The sequence below is a fragment of the Mustelus asterias genome, chromosome 10 (assembly GCF_964213995.1).
Source record: "Mustelus asterias chromosome 10, sMusAst1.hap1.1, whole genome shotgun sequence".
Lineage (NCBI taxonomy): Eukaryota > Metazoa > Chordata > Chondrichthyes > Carcharhiniformes > Triakidae > Mustelus > Mustelus asterias.
Window position 1 is genome coordinate 81,862,559 of NC_135810.1, and position 17,351 is coordinate 81,879,909.

A 17,351-nucleotide genomic window follows, 5' to 3' on the forward strand; every position below is an offset into this window, starting at 1 on the left:
AAAGAGGTTTTTAGAAGCAGCTGTTGAAATATTCAACATGCTATATTGATTGGTTCCATTGTTCAGTCAAGACAGTCATTCCCTTTTAACCTTTTAACTTGGTTCCAATGGATGCAAGCCAATTTCTCACAATTAAAACAATGTAGGTTCCCTGACTTCTATCAAAACAAACAAAAATGGCTTATGACTAATCTCATTGCTATCATTGGAAAGCTAACCGTATTTTCTTCTGTCAAAGTTAAGTCAAGGAGATTAAAAACATCCCTAGCAAATGTATCTGCAGTTCAAATTATACTTTAAAATGTCAAGAGTGTTTCTTTATTTTGTTTGGGTTCATTGTTCTGTATTTTTTTTTAAATGTCATCTTTCCCTCTTGCTTGCTCCATGATACCTTTTGTCAGTTTATCCCAGGAGGACATTATAGACAAGTTTGCCCTGATATGTGACAAGGCCAGCAACAGTCAATTCGGGATGGGAACCATAGGCATGGTTGGGATTAATTGGCCAACTAGACTTGCCAATATTGATTAGTGACGTTCCTGCAGTGTTGATCATGTGACAGTCCGACCATGTAACCTCTGACCTTGTGACATCTGGTTACATAGCAACGGATTACGTTGTTGCATTTAGCTTATGAAGGGTGGGTTACTTGTGGATGAGTATGACAGCTGTGATTTTGTGCCAGCAGCTGGCATGGGTCAAGTTCCAAGTAAGAAGTCTCACAACACCAGGTTAAAGTCCAACAGGTTTATTTGGTAGCACAAGCCACTAGCTTTCGGAGCGCTGCTCCTTCATCAGGTGAGTGGGAGTCGTGTTCACAAACAGGGCATATAAAGACACAAACTCAATTTACAAAATAATGGTTGGAATGCGAGTCTTTACAGGTAATCAAGTCTTAAAGGTACCGACAATGTGAATGGAGAAAGGGTAACTGAGCATTCGCCCAGATTTCCAGCAGCATCTGCGCGGCACCAGAAGTCCACTGGGAGGCAGGGTTAGCATTTAAATAGTATTTTACTTATATTTGAATGCTATTAGCGGGCCTGGGACTGAATTCTCCGGGCCCCCGAGCATCTCCCACCCCTCCAGAATGTTTCACTCCAGCGGGGATTACTATGGCTCCCCATTTTTGGGGAACTAGCGGGACAGCCCCGCTGGAGTGAAGAGGCAACAATCGTGGCCTCCCCCCCCCCAGGGGTTTGGGCGGTGGGGGTTGGTGCTCCCCTGGGCATGGGCACCCTGGCAGTGCCAACCTGTGCCCCTGGCACTGCCCAAGGGGCAAAGTGCCAATGCCCAGGCTGAACCTTGGCACTGCCCACTGGGCATGGGGCAGCACCAAGGGGACAGGGTCTTTGTGGGGTGAGGCTTAGGAGTGGGGCCTGCTGGAGCAGGGCCTAGGGGGCAATCGTTCAGGGTCCTGCTGCCAGTCTGCATTCAGATCCTGTCGGGGCTGGAGGGAGACCAGCTATCAGAGCAGGCTGGCGTGGGGATGGTCAGCCGAGGGGTGTCTGCATGTGGGGGTCTGTGGGGGCTGTCTGCCTGGGGGGGGGGGGGGGGATCTGCCTGTGGGAGGGCAGGGGATCATCAATGCTGGGGGATGGGTCTGCCTGGGGGGGTGGAGGGATCGCACTGCTGGGCGGGGGGGGGGGCTACCTAGAGATCGGGGCAGGCCAGAAGGGGGGGTTCAGAGCTGGCCCAGAATGGATGGGGGGGCTGCGATCTGGCCATGGGGGCTTGGGGGGCAGCATTGAGGGGGTCCCAGGCTAGTCAGCAAACGAGTGACTGACAATTCGGGGCCACTGCGCATGTGCAGAGGCCTACAGGTTTCAGCCTCTCCAGCGGGAACAGGCCCCTCCTGCTGAAATTTAATGATATTGATGCTGGCAGCCTCTGCAATGCTCAGAGCGTGGGAGATTTTTCTCTGAACTCCCACTGAAAAAAAACAGTGTGAATTACTCCAGTTTTCCCACGAATCCGACGCTTCGAATTTTTTTTGGGAGAATCGCTCCCCCTTAGAGTCTAGAAATCTATCTATTTCCTTCTTAAATATATTCAATGACTTGACCTCCACAGTTAGAACATAGAACAGTACAGCACAGAACAGGCCCTTCGGCCCACGATGTTGTGCCAAGCTTTATCTGAAACCAAGATCAAGCTATCCCACTCCCTATCATCCTGGTGTGCTCCATGTGCCACAGTTTTCTGTGGTAGAGAATTCCACAAGTTCATCACCCTCTGAGTGAAGAAATTTCTGCTCATCTCAGTCCAAAATGGCCTCCCCATATCCTGAGTCTAAGTGCTGAGTTTAAAGATGCTGTTATAGGATTAGCTGTTTCTGATGTGAGCTCCGAATAGTAGTTTGTTTGATGAATCACTTGAGGAGATTTAAAAGATTTGAATGGGTTTCATGAATGGGAGTTTTATTCATGGCCAAGTGTGTCAGAGTCAGAGCTGTATTAAACTGTTCGAAGTTTTTTTCCTTCTCCGCATAGCTCCGGCAGTCTAATCATGTAGGATACTGGGTGAGTGGCATTGAAAGTGGCATGTGGGCAAAAGGGGGCATGGGGGTTGGGTGATGTGGTGTGATAGGTGAGGGGTAGGGGGCCTAAACTGCTTCCAAAACAACAGGATCTCAGCACTCACTTGTCCCCGAAGCTATCTAGGATCTTCTTCCGGGGTCAGCGGCCCAACCTGATTCTACCACTAGCCCCCCCCCCGCCCCACTCCCCCCCTCTCACCTTGAATCTGTGCCCCCTTGTAATTGACACTTCCACCCTGGGGAAAAGCCTCTGACTATCCACCCTGTCTATGCCTCTCATAGTTATTTGGACCTCTATCAGGTCTCCCCTCAGCCTCCGTCTTTCCAATGAAAACAATCCTAGTTTATTCAACCTCTCCTCATAGCCAACACCCTCGAGACCAGGCAACATCCTGGTGAACCTTCTTTACATTTTCTCCATATCCTTCTGGTAGTGTAGTGACCAGAGCTGCACGCAGTGCTCCAAATGTGGCCTAACCAAGGTTTTATATGGCTACAAAATGATGTCCCAACTCTTGTACTCAATGCCCCGGCTGTTGAAGGCAAACATGCCATATGCTTTCTTAATCACCTTGGCTATCTGTGTTGCCACTTTCAGGGAATTGTCGACCTGCTTGTCCGTATCCCTCTGTATGTTAATGACACCATGAGCACTATGACATTGTTAAAGTCTTTCTTCCTGTTTAAGTCTCCCCGATATCATGTACTATTTATAAGCTGGACAGTTAGGCTGACAACCTCGTCTTATGCTGCTATACACATTATTATTGATTCAACCCTGCGGAGGTGGAAGAATATGCAATATGACCCTAATTTGTTTGCATTAAAATAATTGGCACCCTTCCTTCTGGTGAAATGCAGGCTGATTCAGTTGGATTTTTTTTTATATTATCCATAATGCTGTACGATTTGCACTTATACTTGCTGTGCATCTTCTGTATTTAGCACACAGGTTCTTACAGATCCTAGCACTGGTTTGAGACCTTTTAACAGTAAATAATTCAGTGTTTTAGAGCTAGCGCTGACAATGGCATTCCAAAATATGATCTTAATCTCAGGAGAAGTGGGCCAAGTATACTGAAGATAGCAATGCTGGAAATCTGGCAGGCTCCACTTGCTCTTCTGCCTGCCATACAGGCCCACACAGAACCACAATCAGGTCCCAATCAGCATCCTTGTCCATTGGAGAGTATTTGTATCAAGATGTAACAAGATGCTCCTATGTTAAATCATTGAGACATTTATTGTCTGCTGGAGTGTACGTTCTAAAGAGACTGTTAATCTGTGTTTGCGAGTGTAAGTGAGTACAAATGAGTAACTTTCCTGCAGATGCATCTGACATGCATTTTAGAATTTGTTTGAATGTAGCAAAAACAATGGTACGGCACATCCATAATTCAGAAAGTGGGGCTTCCTAGCACTTTGTTTTTCTTCTGTCAAATGATGGTGTCAGAGAACTATTAAAATGAATGTACAATCAGTAAGTCATATAGTGTAGCAATCTGCATTGCACTTCTTGAAATAATTAATTTTCTAATGTTAAGGAGAGCCGAATAAGTCAACCGCATCTATAGATATTTGAGATGTTCTTTTAAAGCTTGATTGCTCGAGTGTCATCTACCCCATGTGTATTTTAAGATACGTGTTTTAAAAGGATTTTCCCCCATTTCGCAGAGAGCACAGATCGGTGTGGCACCACTGACCATTACTTTAGTGCGAGAAGAGGTCATTGACTTTTCCAAGCCCTTCATGAGCCTGGGCATTTCCATCATGATCAAGAAGCCACAGAAGTCCAAACCTGGCGTCTTCTCCTTCCTTGATCCATTGGCGTATGAAATTTGGATGTGTATCGTCTTCGCCTACATTGGAGTCAGCGTGGTACTCTTCCTGGTCAGCAGGTTTAGCCCATACGAATGGCACACCGAAGAACCAGAAGATGGACAAGATGCATCACCGAGTGATCAACCCCCCAACGAATTTGGCATCTTTAACAGTCTTTGGTTTTCTCTGGGTGCCTTTATGCAGCAAGGATGCGATATTTCACCAAGGTTGGTCACTTATCTATTAACTCTGTGCATTTTATGGTCAAGCCTGATGCCATGGTGCATATACGTTACCTTTTCCCCCTTCAATCTAAGTATACCCTTTCTAAAATTTATCTGAATGCTTCCACAAACGGTAAGGTTCCAAGAGAAATTGCTGCTTTTTTATAGATAAGTGAAATGTGTGAATGACCTCTAAATAATCATTTACACGTTTCTGCACGTAACTTATATACACCATGCGTAGACCGTAAAATGCATAAAGTTATGCTGATTTTGTCCCCTTGGAGGACTACCGTGTGTTTGCTGCATACCTTATTTTACGGTCAACTATCCAGGTGTATATAAAATTTCATTTCTTTCTGATCTGCACCCATTGCTGAAATGAAAAACAAAAGAACTCTTAATCACCAAAGTTTATTGTTGAATGGCTTTTTTCAGTGCTCAAATACAGCAGCTCAAATTCAAACATATGTGAATACAAAATTATAATATATATTAAAAATATTACATTTGCATGGACTTTCCTGTCAACATTTTCCATTATAAATTCCTGTATCCACATTTATAATGGAAACTGACTATGTAAATTGATCGCACTGTAACTTCACTTACCTGCTAGTGACTCAGTTTAGCTCCCACGGGAGATCGACTAAATGTATTCATTTATTTTATTTTTTAAATTATCCTTATACGTTTTACAAAAATAAAATAGTATTGTAAAATGACTAACAATTTATGTTCCAGTGAAAAATGTATTGTCCCTTTATATATAAATTGCATTCATATTGAAGTTGCTCTTAAATACGGTTAAGCAGGCGTTTGAGGTTTGAAAGCAAGTACAGGCAGAGATGATGCATTACCGTGGGGTATACAATTGTTCCAAAGCTGCTGAGACAAAGGGCAAGTCAACTGAGGAATTCATTTTTTTTAATAGTTGAGTAGTATATAGGTTGCAGAATTGAACTAATATCTCAGAATTGTTTCTTGATTATATTTGGAGGTCTGGGAGGAATTTTATGGACCTCCCTCAGGAAGTTAAGCGGGTTGGGTTAAATTCATAGTCACGCAGGGTCAGAGAAGTCAAAAAAGGCTCTTCTCATTTTCTTCCATTTCCTTGACAATTTTCAATTTGGTGCAATCAGCTTCAGTTTCCTTCAGCATAATGGACAGAGCTAAGGAATAAGCAGATATATTTTATAGCACTGACATGCATTGAGGCTGGCAGTAAAGGGGCAGAACATTGGGATTAAAGACTAGCTTTTTCCACTTACTCCTATAATGCTATTCTGACTCTGGGTGGCCTCAATAAAATACAGAGGGTTGATCAGAAATTGTTTAAAGGAGGAAGTAGCAGCTACTACCTTTTTGGGATTTATATTGAGGTGCGGAGATAGATAGAATATGCCACCCAGGGATCTGTGTTAGGGACCTACTGTTCCTAATCTCCATAAATTACCAGCATATATAAACATACATTTACCAATGTTACCAAACGAGCGAAGCAGTGTCTAATGAGGCAACTAAGGAGTGAGAAAAAAAGATAGATAATGTTCACAAGTGAGCTAGTGAGAGCAGATGATAATTAATAGAAATTAAGTGTAATGTCTCACGTTAAAATAAAAAAAAGGAGCATGATTAATGGTGTTTAACTAGATGTGGGAGAGTAGGCGTGATGTAGTATGGGTAAGAGTCTCAACTCTGACCATGTGTAATCTTTGGAGAGCAGCAATTAATAAAGCAAACAGCATGCTGAGCTGTACTCCCAAATTGAATAGGAAAATGCTGGACCTGAATAGTGCAGCTTGAATTCGGTTGTGATCACCATAGCACAGAGGAACCTTCCACTCCCTAAAAGTGGTGCAAGGATACACCACAAGGCTGATACTTGGTGTTAAAGAACTTGTGAGGTATGTTTAGAAAATCCTAGGCTCTCGGTAATGAAGGGGAATGATTGAGAAGAGAAACTGACAATGTTGGATTATAAAAGATTGGTCCTAACCTCTGTTTCCAGTTAAACTGCAGCTATCAGATAAAGAGAACCAGATACAAACTGGAGAAAGAATGGGCAATGGTGTTATATATGTGCTAAATTTTTCAGAAGGGGTGGCACGGTGGTTAGCACTGCTCCCTCACAGCGCCAGAGTCCCAGCTTCACTTCTGGCCTTGAGTCACTGTCTGTGTGGAGTTTGCATGTTCTGCCCCTGTCTGCGTGGGTTTCCTCCGGGTGCTCCAGTTTCCTTCCACAGTTCAAAGATATGCGGGTTAGGTTGATTGGCCATGTTAAATTGACCCTAGTGTAAGGGGGATTAGAAGGATAAATGCATGGGGTTGCGGGTAATAGGGCCGAGGTGGGATTGTGGTCAGTACAGACTTGATGGGCTGAATGGCCTCCTTCTGTACTGTAAGGGATTCTATGAACATCTGTAATGGTCCTCCTCTGGCAGAACATCTCTGGAATTATTCACGAGACAGTCAGATGTACTGGGGAGTTATCGTTTTCTAGGAGGGGTGACAAAGATGAGCTGACAAGCCTCCTTTATTGTTTTACCTTTGCGATGCATCACTGCCATAGTTCACATAAATCAGAAGGCTTTCATTTCTTTAATGTGCAGTTGCGATGTAACCATTAATTTAGGATTCTATATGTGAATGCCTGTTTTTGAGGGAATGGCTGTGATTCATCACTCTGACAATATAGGCTGTTCCAAGTGCAGGTAAGGTCGGACTGCTGACTCCCAACTGCTGGGGAATAGAAGCTACATATACCAACTGTGGCTCATCATACCTCTTCACAACATACACTAGAACTGAGGTGTAATACAATGAAGTTCATTCCCACACCAGGATGATGATTGACCATTGAAAAAGCTCAAACAGCAGCTTAGTAATCATCACCATTCTGCTGGCTGCTCCACGAATGACCCCAGAAAGGTCGTCAACATTTTGCTGCATGCTGCTGAAAATTGCCATTGACAATGGCATCAGCATTCAGTTCACCAATGATCTGCCAGCACGAGGGATTAGGAATATAAAGTGGGTTACTGGTAACAAGGGAGCGGTGGTACCTTTTGATTGATGGCTTCTTGTCTGAGCTAATGCAATGGAGCATTTGTCTTTTGTTGGCTGCAGTTGTACAAATCCTATCCGTTTGCCTATTGCTTTCCTGCATCTTGCCACCAAGAGGTCTCTATCTTATAATGTTGACAAAATTGGCCTAAGTAGCACTATGATTTAATTGGTTACAGTCAGGATGGCCAACAAGTGTAGACCAAAACCTCAGAACAAATAAAAATACATTTAACTTTCATATACATGTCCATGTATGTACCGTAAGGGTCTCTCTGCCATTTTACAGTTTGTGTTTGACTATGATATATGTAAAATATGACTTATTCGTCTAAAGATCTATGTGTTGCATCATGGAAGTGCCACTGCTATGTGAATTGATTCACTTTCTGCCTTGGTTCACTCTTGTATACCTCTTCATGACCGGAGATCTGCATTGACGTTAGCCTGAGAGCTTAGCACCTTGATAACACAATCTGAGACAAAAGCTCATGGCTTCAAGCCACACTCCTAAGTTTGAAAACACCATCTAGGCTGACGCACAGTGTGACATTTTCCCGGATATCAGCAAAGACCGATGTCAGGCGGGAAAGTGGCTTCTGATTCACCCACCCCGCCAGCAACTTAGAAACTGGAGGATCTGAGGCACCATTTTTAAGGCCTCCCAGTGCACAGTGACCAAATCAGTTCACCCTGGAACACCCAGAGCACTGCCCGAGCAGTGCCTGGGTAATGCCAGAGGTGCCAGGTTAGTGCCCAGACAGTGTCAGGCGACTACCCAGAGAATACCTGGGCATGACCCTCGCCCTCCTGAACACTGCACTTTCCCGAACTTCCCTGGGAGTACTGCTCACCAGGTGCATACCATGGGAGACCAGTTGGACCTCATGTCACGCCATCATGGATGGATCTTTTGATGGGGTGGGGGATGATTCCGGTGCACAGGCTTGATAATGACAAGTTAATGTATTCAGATGAGGGTCTCAATATTGAACATGGGGAAACGCGCCCCATTATTGACAGGGCAGGGGATAATCACGTCATGCATTCACATCAGCATAAAACACAACTTTGCACTTCTCGCAATACTTTCCGTTCCTGTAGCCGAACCCACCTGTGAATGGGATTGGAAAATCCCGGCCATAATCTATGATTGAAACATGTAAGATCCTGAGGCTAATTAATAGGATGGAGGTGGAGAGACTGGCTCCTGTTCTTGATTTGATTTATTATTGTCACATATATTAGTATACAGTGAAAAGTATTGTTTCTTGCATACTATACAGACAAAGCACACCGTACATAGAGAAGGAAAGGAGAGGGTGCAGAAAATAGTGTTACAGTCATAGCTAGGGTGTAGAGAAAGATCAACTTAATGCAAGGTAGGTCTCTTCAAAAGTCTGTTGTGGGAGAATCTAGAACTAGGGGTCACTGTTTCAAATTAAGGGCTCACCCATTTGAAATGGAGGTGATGCAAAATTTGTTCTCTCAAAGGGTCTTTGGAACTCTCTTCCTGAAAAGGTGGTGGAAACAGAGTCTTTGAATATGGTTAAGGAAAGTTGGATAGATTCTTGGTAAACAAGGGGGTGATAGGTTAGCGGGGGTAGGCAGAATACAGATTTGAGCTCAGCCATGATCTCATTAAGTGGAGAGAGCAGGCTCGAGGTGCCAAACGGCCTACTCCTGTTCCTTATTTGTATGTTTGTAGTTCAACATTAAGGGAGTGTTACATTGATGGAGGTGCTGCCTTTTGGATGGTAGGCTGGACTGTAGCCTTCTCTGCTCTCTCAGAGCAGAATAAAAGACCCCCTGGCACTATTACAAAGAAGAACAGGGGAGTTCCCCCAGTGTCCGAGACAAAATGTATCCCTTAATCAACGTCACTCAAAGCGGATTATCTGATAAACTGATTACAGTTTGTGGAGCCTTGCTGTATGCAAATTGATCTATGCACCAACAGTAACTTCACTTCAAAAGTAACTCAATGGGTGCAAAGAGCTTTGAGATGTTCTGAGGACATGAGAGATACTATATAACTGCAAGTTCTTTCATTCTGCACCCAGTTAACAAGGCCAGTGGTTTTCATGGACAAATGGCTATGAATTGCAAATACAATCCTCAAAACACAGGTTAAAAAAAATCTCAGAAAATCACCTCTAAAAAATGGAATTTGAGTGATTTAAATAGAATAAACCTGTGGTCCATATTTTAAATTGATAGAAATGAAGAATGAAATTGTAATACTCTCGTCAAAGAAATGGTATTTTACATTTCAGTTAATGTTAATCAACAGCTGTGCTGGCTCACATGTCGATCAGGAGATAACACATGAGAAAGAGAGAACATTATAATGTGGTTTGTGCATCGAGTTTGTCAAAAAGCACTTGGAAAACCTGCTCCTCTGCTGCATATAAACAACATTTAATTTTCATTCCCAGTAACACTAGTAAATAAACTGAAATTGAAATTCCGGCCCAGGTCTTTCCCGAAGTGTGTATGCCCAAATTTGGACACGATAGCCGGGTTGTGTTAGGTTTTATATCGGTTGAGTATTTCCAGATCTTTAATGGTGTTCTGGGTGAAAGTTTCTGAAGTGTCACACAACATTAACCAGGGCTTATTGTAAAGTGCGGGTGTAGTGTCCAAGATTACTGGTCCATTCAATTCAATGGACAGGACAGTAAATCACGGTTGGTGTTCCTGCAATTTTTCAATAAGCCACTAACTGCATGCCGGAAATGTTCACCCTCTGTCATGGCAGCTAAACACTTGAATACCAATTTGCTGTCCCAAGTGTTTTTGTTTTGGGCTTCACTGTGAGGTGAGGAAGGCTGGGATCTGAATATTTAAGGGTATTTAACATTTCAGAAGGATGGGAAGGAAGAAAAGGAGATAGGTCAGATGATTGGGAAAGTTTTAAAAATCAGCAAAGGTTAACTTAAAAAAAGAGAGAAATTGGAGTATGAGAGAAAACTAGCAAAAAATATAAAAACAGACAGTAAAAGCTTCTACAAGCATATAGAAAGGAAAAGAGTAGTTAGAGGGACCATTGATCCTTTAGAGGGTGAGACTGAGGAATTAATAATAGGAAATGAGGAAATGGCAGAGGCTTTGAACAAGTATTTTGTATCAATCTTCGCAGAAGAAGACACATAAAGTACTCCAAAAATATGGAAAATCAAGAGGCTGAAGGGAAGAGGGGAACTTAAAAAAACCCACCATCACTAGCAAAAAAGTAATGCTCATCTAACAAGGCTGACAAATCCTCTGGACCTGATAGCCTGTGTACTAGGGCCTTAAACAGAATGCTGTAGAGATTGTGGATGCAAAGGTTCCCGTGGATGAGAAAACTGCAAATGTAACACGTCTGTTCAAGAAAGGAGTGAGGCAGAAAGCAGGTAACTAAAGCCAGTTAGCCTAACATTTGTCATTGGGAAAATGCTAGAATCCATTACTAAGGAGGTAGTAGCAGGACATTTAGACAATCATTATACAATCAGGCAGAGTTAACATGGTTTTGTGAAAGGGAAATTGTGTTTGACAAAGAGTTCTTTGAGGATATAACAAGAAGGTTGGATAAAGGTGTACCTGTAGATTTCGTATATTTGGATTTCCAAAAGGCATTTGATAAGGTGCCACATAAAGGGTCATTACATAAGATAAGAGTTTATAATGTTGAGAATAATACATTAGCATGGATTGAGGACTGGCTAATTAACAGGAGTCTCACAACACCAGGTTAAAGTCCAACAGGTTTATTTGGTAGCACAAGCCACTAGCTTTCGGAGCGCTGCCCCTTCATCAGGTGAGTGGGAGTTCTGTTCACAAACAGGGCATATAAAGACACAAACTCAATTTACAAAATAATGGTTGGAATGCGAGTCTTTACAGGTAATTAAGTCTTAAAGGTACAGACAATGTGAGTGGAGAGAGAGTTAAGCACAGGTTAAAGAGATGTGTATTGTCTCCAGCCAGGACAGTTAGTGAGATTTTGCAAGCCCAGGCAAGTCGTGGGGGCCTCAAGATGGCCTCAACTGGGATCTTGGGTTCATGAGACACTATCTGTAACCCCCACGACTTGCCTGGGCTTGCAAAATCTCACAAACTGTCCTGGCTGGAGACAATACACATCTCTTTAACCTGTGTTTAACCCTCTCTCCACTCACATTGTCTGTACCTTTAAGACTTGATTACCTGTAAAGACTCGCATTCCAACCATTATTTTGTAAATTGAGTTTGTGTCTTTATATGCCCTGTTTGTGAACAAAACTCCCACTCACCTGATGAAGGGGCAGCGCTCCGAAAGCTGGTGGCTTGTGCTACCAAATAAACCTGTTGGACTTTAACCTGGTGTTGTGAGACTTCTTACTGTGTTTACCCCAGTCCAACGCCGGCATCTCCACATCATAATTAACAGGAAACAGAGAGTCAGGATAAATGTGTTATTTTTAGGTTGTCAAACTGTAACTACTGGAATGTCACAGGGGTCAGTGCTGGAGCCTCAACTACTTATAATCTGCATCAATGAGTTTGATGAAGGAATTGACTGCATTGTAGCCAAATTTACTGATGGTACAAATATAGGTCGAAAAGCAAGGAGGATATAAAGAGTTTGCAGAGAGATATGGATAGGCTAAGTGAATGAGCAAAAAAATTGGCAGATGGAGTATAATGTGGGAAAGTGTGAGAGTGTCCATTTTGGCAGGAAGAGTAGAAAAGCAGAATATTATTTAATATTGGAGACTGCTGAATAATGCGATGCAGAGGCACCTGGATGCCATTCTATATGAATCATAAAAAGTCAGCACCTAGAGACAGCTAGTAATTAGAAAGGCAAATTAAATGCTGGTCTTTATTGCAAGGGGGATGGAATATAAATGTCAGAAAGTCTTGTTGCAACTGTACTGGGTGCTGGTGAAATGGCACCTAGATTTTGTGTACAGTTTTGGTCATATTAACTACAAAGGGACATAATTACGATGCAAGCAGTTCAGAGAAGGTTCACTTCGCTGATTCCTGGGAGGAAGAGTTTTTCTTATGACAATAGGTAGAGCAGGTTGAGCCCATATTCCCTGGTTTTCCCTGATTGGGGAATCTAGAACCTGGGGACATAAATCCGGATATTCCGTGCAATCTGCCGCATGTTTTGCAGCAGCGGAAGTTTCCCGCCATTGGCCGATCTTCCAGTCCTGCCATTATCAATGGGGTTTCCCATTGGATGCACCCCTCACTGCTGGGAAACCCATGGCGGGGTGTGCTGTCGGCAGGACAGGAAGGTCCCACTGTGTGAACAGCTGGAAAATTCCAGCCACACTCTCAGGAGATAGGGAAGACCATTTAGGGCTGGGATGAGGAAACATTTCTTCATTCAGAGGATGGTGAACCTATGTATCTCTACCACAGAAGGCTGTGGAGGCAAAGTCACTGAATGTAATCAAGAAAGAGATGGACAATTTTTTAGATGTTAATTCCATCAAGGGGTATGGAGAGGAAGCAGGAATTTGGCATTGAGATGGCGGATGAACCATGATCATATTGAATGGCAGAGCAGGCTCAAAGAACTGATTGACCTGCTCCTGCTCCTAGTTTCTATGTTCCTATATTCATTAGACTTTAGAAGGATGGAAGGTGATCTTATTGAAACATGTAACATTCTGAAGGGGTTGACAGGGTGAATGCTGAGAGGACGTTTTCCCTCATGCAGGTATCTTGAACTAGTGGACAAAGTTTCAAAATAAGGGATCTGCTGTTTAAGTTGGAGATGAGGGAATTTCTACTCTCAGAGGACCGTTAGTGTTTAGAATTCTCTTCCCTGCGAGCAGTGGAGGTTGCATCATTGAATAGATTCAAGACTGCGTTAGACACATTTTTATAAAAACTGCGGAATCTGAAACCAAAAGAGAAAATGCTGGAAAATTTCAGCAGGTCTGGCAGCATCTGAAAGGAGAGAGAAGAGCCGACATCAGCTCTTCTCCTTACAGATGCTGCCAGACCTGCTGAAATTGTCCAGCATTTTCTCTTTTCGACATATTTTTGATTGATAGGGGAGGAATAGATTGAGAGGGGGGGTGGGTGCGGGGAGAGCAGGACAGTGGAGTTAAGGTCACTAAATCAGATCAGCCATGATCTTTTCGAAAAGCTGAACAGGCTGGAAGGGCTGAATGGCCTACTCCTGCTCTTATTTCTTATGTGAGGGAAGTCAAGTGCTAGGGAATGGAACACCTTCCTTTTGAAGTCAATGTCACGACTGAGCGATCGTCAGTAATGTTTAGCATTGTTAGTCACACAAAAGGATCTTCTCTTTTCAAGCCTGATGATTTGCTTCAAAACACCAATACGGCATCAGATCATCACTATTTTGTGTTCCCGTTGGTTTGGTGCACAGATCTATGAGAGAGAGAATAAAAATATTTCAGCTTGGAAATTACAATCAATGATATTATTTTGCAAACACTTTAAGGATGTATTAAATTCCTCTCTCTGCTATTTTGACAGAGGCATTAACACAGCTCCTGTTAAAATAACAGAAACATTTGACATGATCATATTAAGTATTCACACAGAAACATCACCGACAGCAATTTCTAGACTAACATCTTTCAACATCCGTCAAAATAAATATATTACAAATTGAGTTTGCACTAAGTAACTGGTGCAATTAGCAACTTTTAAATTGTGAATACACTTCATTATGTTGCAAGGAAGCAAAATATAAAGATGGTATGTGTGTCATTCAGCATTGAATGTCACAATGAGAGACCAAATTGTTCATTAATCAAAGCATAAAGCTCTGTAAATGGTTGTCAGCCCAGACTCTTGCTCATGAAAAGTGCAGCTGGAAGGCGTGTTTGTATTAGCACCTATTGAACACACATCTGTGCTCATTTTTGAGTCAGATCTCTGTCAAAATTGAGAATATCACATGACTGCAGGACATTACTGTCACATTCATATCCTCGGCAAAGTCTCATCTGAAAGCAGCCAGCTTTATTTAAATTTGCTATGTGTTTTGCAAACTGATATTTAAAGCCATTGAAAAATCAACCGTGTTTGTTTGAGCAGCTTCCAGGCACTCGGTTTTAATTTGAAACGTTCTTTTTCACACTACTTCCTGCCTCTTGAAAAATTTCCGCAGTTTTTGAGAGCGAGCCATAAATCCCAGGTCAATCAACGCAGAATACAAAATAGCAGCCAGAATCTGATAACGCTGTCGTGTATAATTTGATGACATATTCTCACTGTTTGAATCAGGCACGCAATCATTCTGCTTATACTTTCTGTCCTTGCTGACCTCTATATGTCTTTGATTACAGGCATTATTGCTCACTAACATTTGTTGTGAGCCACAACCTCAAGCAATATTTTTGTTTTGAGCACAAGTGTTAAAAGTACAAACCGGACGCGGATCCGGGGTGCATCCAGACGGCAACTGTGCTGTCTTGGGGATGATGTAAATGGCCCTTTTATTTGCCCTGAAACATAAACCTCTCTCTATCTGTCTCCCTCCCTTTACATCACTCCTTAAAATCTACCTCTTTAACCAAGTTTTTGGCCACCTATCCCACTATCTCCTTCTTTGCCTCAATGTCAAATTGCGTCTGATGGCACTCCTTAGGAAATCTTTACTATCATAGAAACCCTACAGTACAGATAGAGGCCATTCAGCCCATCGAGTCTGCACCGACCACAATCCCACCCAGGCCCTACCCCCATATCCCTATATATTTACCCACTAATCCCTCTAACCTACGCATCTCAGGACACTAAGGGCAATTTTTTTTAGCATGGCCAATCAACCTAACCCGTACATCTTTGGACTGTGGGAGGAAACCGGAGCACCTGGAGGAAACTATGTCGAAGGTGCCATATAAATGCAAGTTGTTGTTGGTCTTGTAAGAAGGATGTTGGGATGGCTGCATGCTTAACATTGCAGGAGAGCAAAAGAATAGAAACATAGAAAATAGGAGCAGGAGTAGACCATTCGGCCCTTCGAGTGTGCTCTGCCACTCATCTTGATTATGGCTGATCATCAAATTCAATATCCTAATCCGTCTATCCTAATGACAACACTAAATCCTAGCTCATGTAATATCCCACAGCTAAATGGACAACAGTGAGGTTCAGAAATTTCAGGTGGATGTGGGTGTGCTGGAGGGGCAGTGTCTGATGGCTGTGTCCGAATCCAGGAGACCCAGGCTGCCTCTGATATTTACCTCAGGCCTGATTTCCTTCAAGCTGCATGGTGTGAGTGGCCAGTTTAGAGTTGATGAATATCATCCACTGTTGGCATTGCAGCAGCCTTGAAGTAAGGGAAGCTGGGTGGAGGGAGGTCAGAAACTAGGGTGAATATGGTGGAATGTCAGGACAGAGAACTAAATCTAAAGCTAGAGGAGTAAACAGTGGCTGAGGAGAGAGTCCAAAATCCAGGGGAATGCTGAATGGGGACCAGGGACTGAGATTCAAAGCCGAAAGTGGAGAGAATTGGAGGCCAAGGAACGAGCCCTGAAGCCACTTTCATGAGAAAGGAGATCGAGAAGGTAGCTCACTGCCACCTTCTCAAGGGCAATTTGGGAAGGGCAATGAATACTGATCTAGCCAGTGCCACCCACCTCCCATGAATGAATTTTTTAAAAGTACATGGAAAAAGATTAATCCAGAAAGTTTATTCAAGTTTCACAGTGGGAGAAAGACAAGCGGGCCCAGGTTTAAACTACTAAACATTAACTAGAACTGATACCTAAAAAAATAAAGATTTGCATTTGTATAGGGCCTTTCACGCCTGCAGAGAATTAACAATGGGGCGGCACGGTGGTACAGTAGTTAGCACGGCTGCCTCACAGCCCCAGGGACCCGGGTTCAATTCTGGCCCAAAAGGGTTGCGACAGTCAGAGGCCAAACATTGCAGCCTCAGAATATCACTGCATCAGTTGCTCAGCCCAGTCATACTTACCCGCTTCATCAATAACTTTCCTTCCATTATAAGGTAGGATTGGGAGTTGGGCTGGTCAACGACGATTCCACAGTGTTTCAATTCCATTCATAACTTTTCTGATAACAGAGACATCCATGCCAACCTAAACAGCCAGTCCTAAAAAGTGGTTAGACTTGTGCTGATATGTGACAGGAAACATTCGGACCATAGAAAGACCAGGTGATGGCCATACTAAGCATGGGAAAACCTAAATATCTCCCCTTGATCTGGAACAACTGTAAAACAACTGTTCCAGGAACAGGGCACTAGCTTAGCATACTCATCATTCATGCAGATAGGTGCAGCAGAAGAATAACACTTGAGGAGGGTGGCATGGTGATGCAGTGGTTAGCACTGCTGCCTCACAGCACGAGGGACCTAGGTTTGATTCCGGCCTTGGGTCACTGTCTGTGCGGAGCCTGCACGTTCTCCCTGTGTCTGCGTGGGTTTCCTCCGGGTGCTCCGGTTTCCTCCCACAGTCCAAAGATCTACTGGTGAGGTGCATTGGTCATGCTAAAATTGTCAATGATCAGGGTAAATATGTGGAGTTACGGGGATAAGCCTGGCTGCGATTGTTGTCGGTACAAGCTCGATGGGCCAAACGGCCTCCTGCTGCACTGCAGGGATTCTATGAACTACACTTGCAATGGGCTTCTGGGAGAATTCTAAAGATTAAATACCTCAGAACTATTTCAGGGATATTTGAGAAAGACTTTGGTACAACAAAGGA

The 17,351-nt window shown here is 43.2% G+C and overlaps 1 protein-coding gene across 9 annotated transcripts in view; it reads left to right on the forward strand.

Moving 5' to 3' along the window:
- LOC144500057 (glutamate receptor 4) overlaps positions 1 to 17,351 on the forward strand; it is a 284,546-nt gene that overhangs the window by 244,453 nt on the left and 22,742 nt on the right. For 7 of the 9 annotated variants that reach the window (XM_078222823.1, XM_078222824.1, XM_078222828.1 and 4 more), the window contains one exon: positions 4,214 to 4,587. The exons of the other annotated variants lie outside the window; for them this stretch is intronic. In XM_078222823.1, the coding sequence (XP_078078949.1) occupies positions 4,214 to 4,587 (374 nt within the window). The remainder of the gene's footprint in view (positions 1 to 4,213; positions 4,588 to 17,351) is intronic. 9 annotated transcript variants of the gene reach the window in all.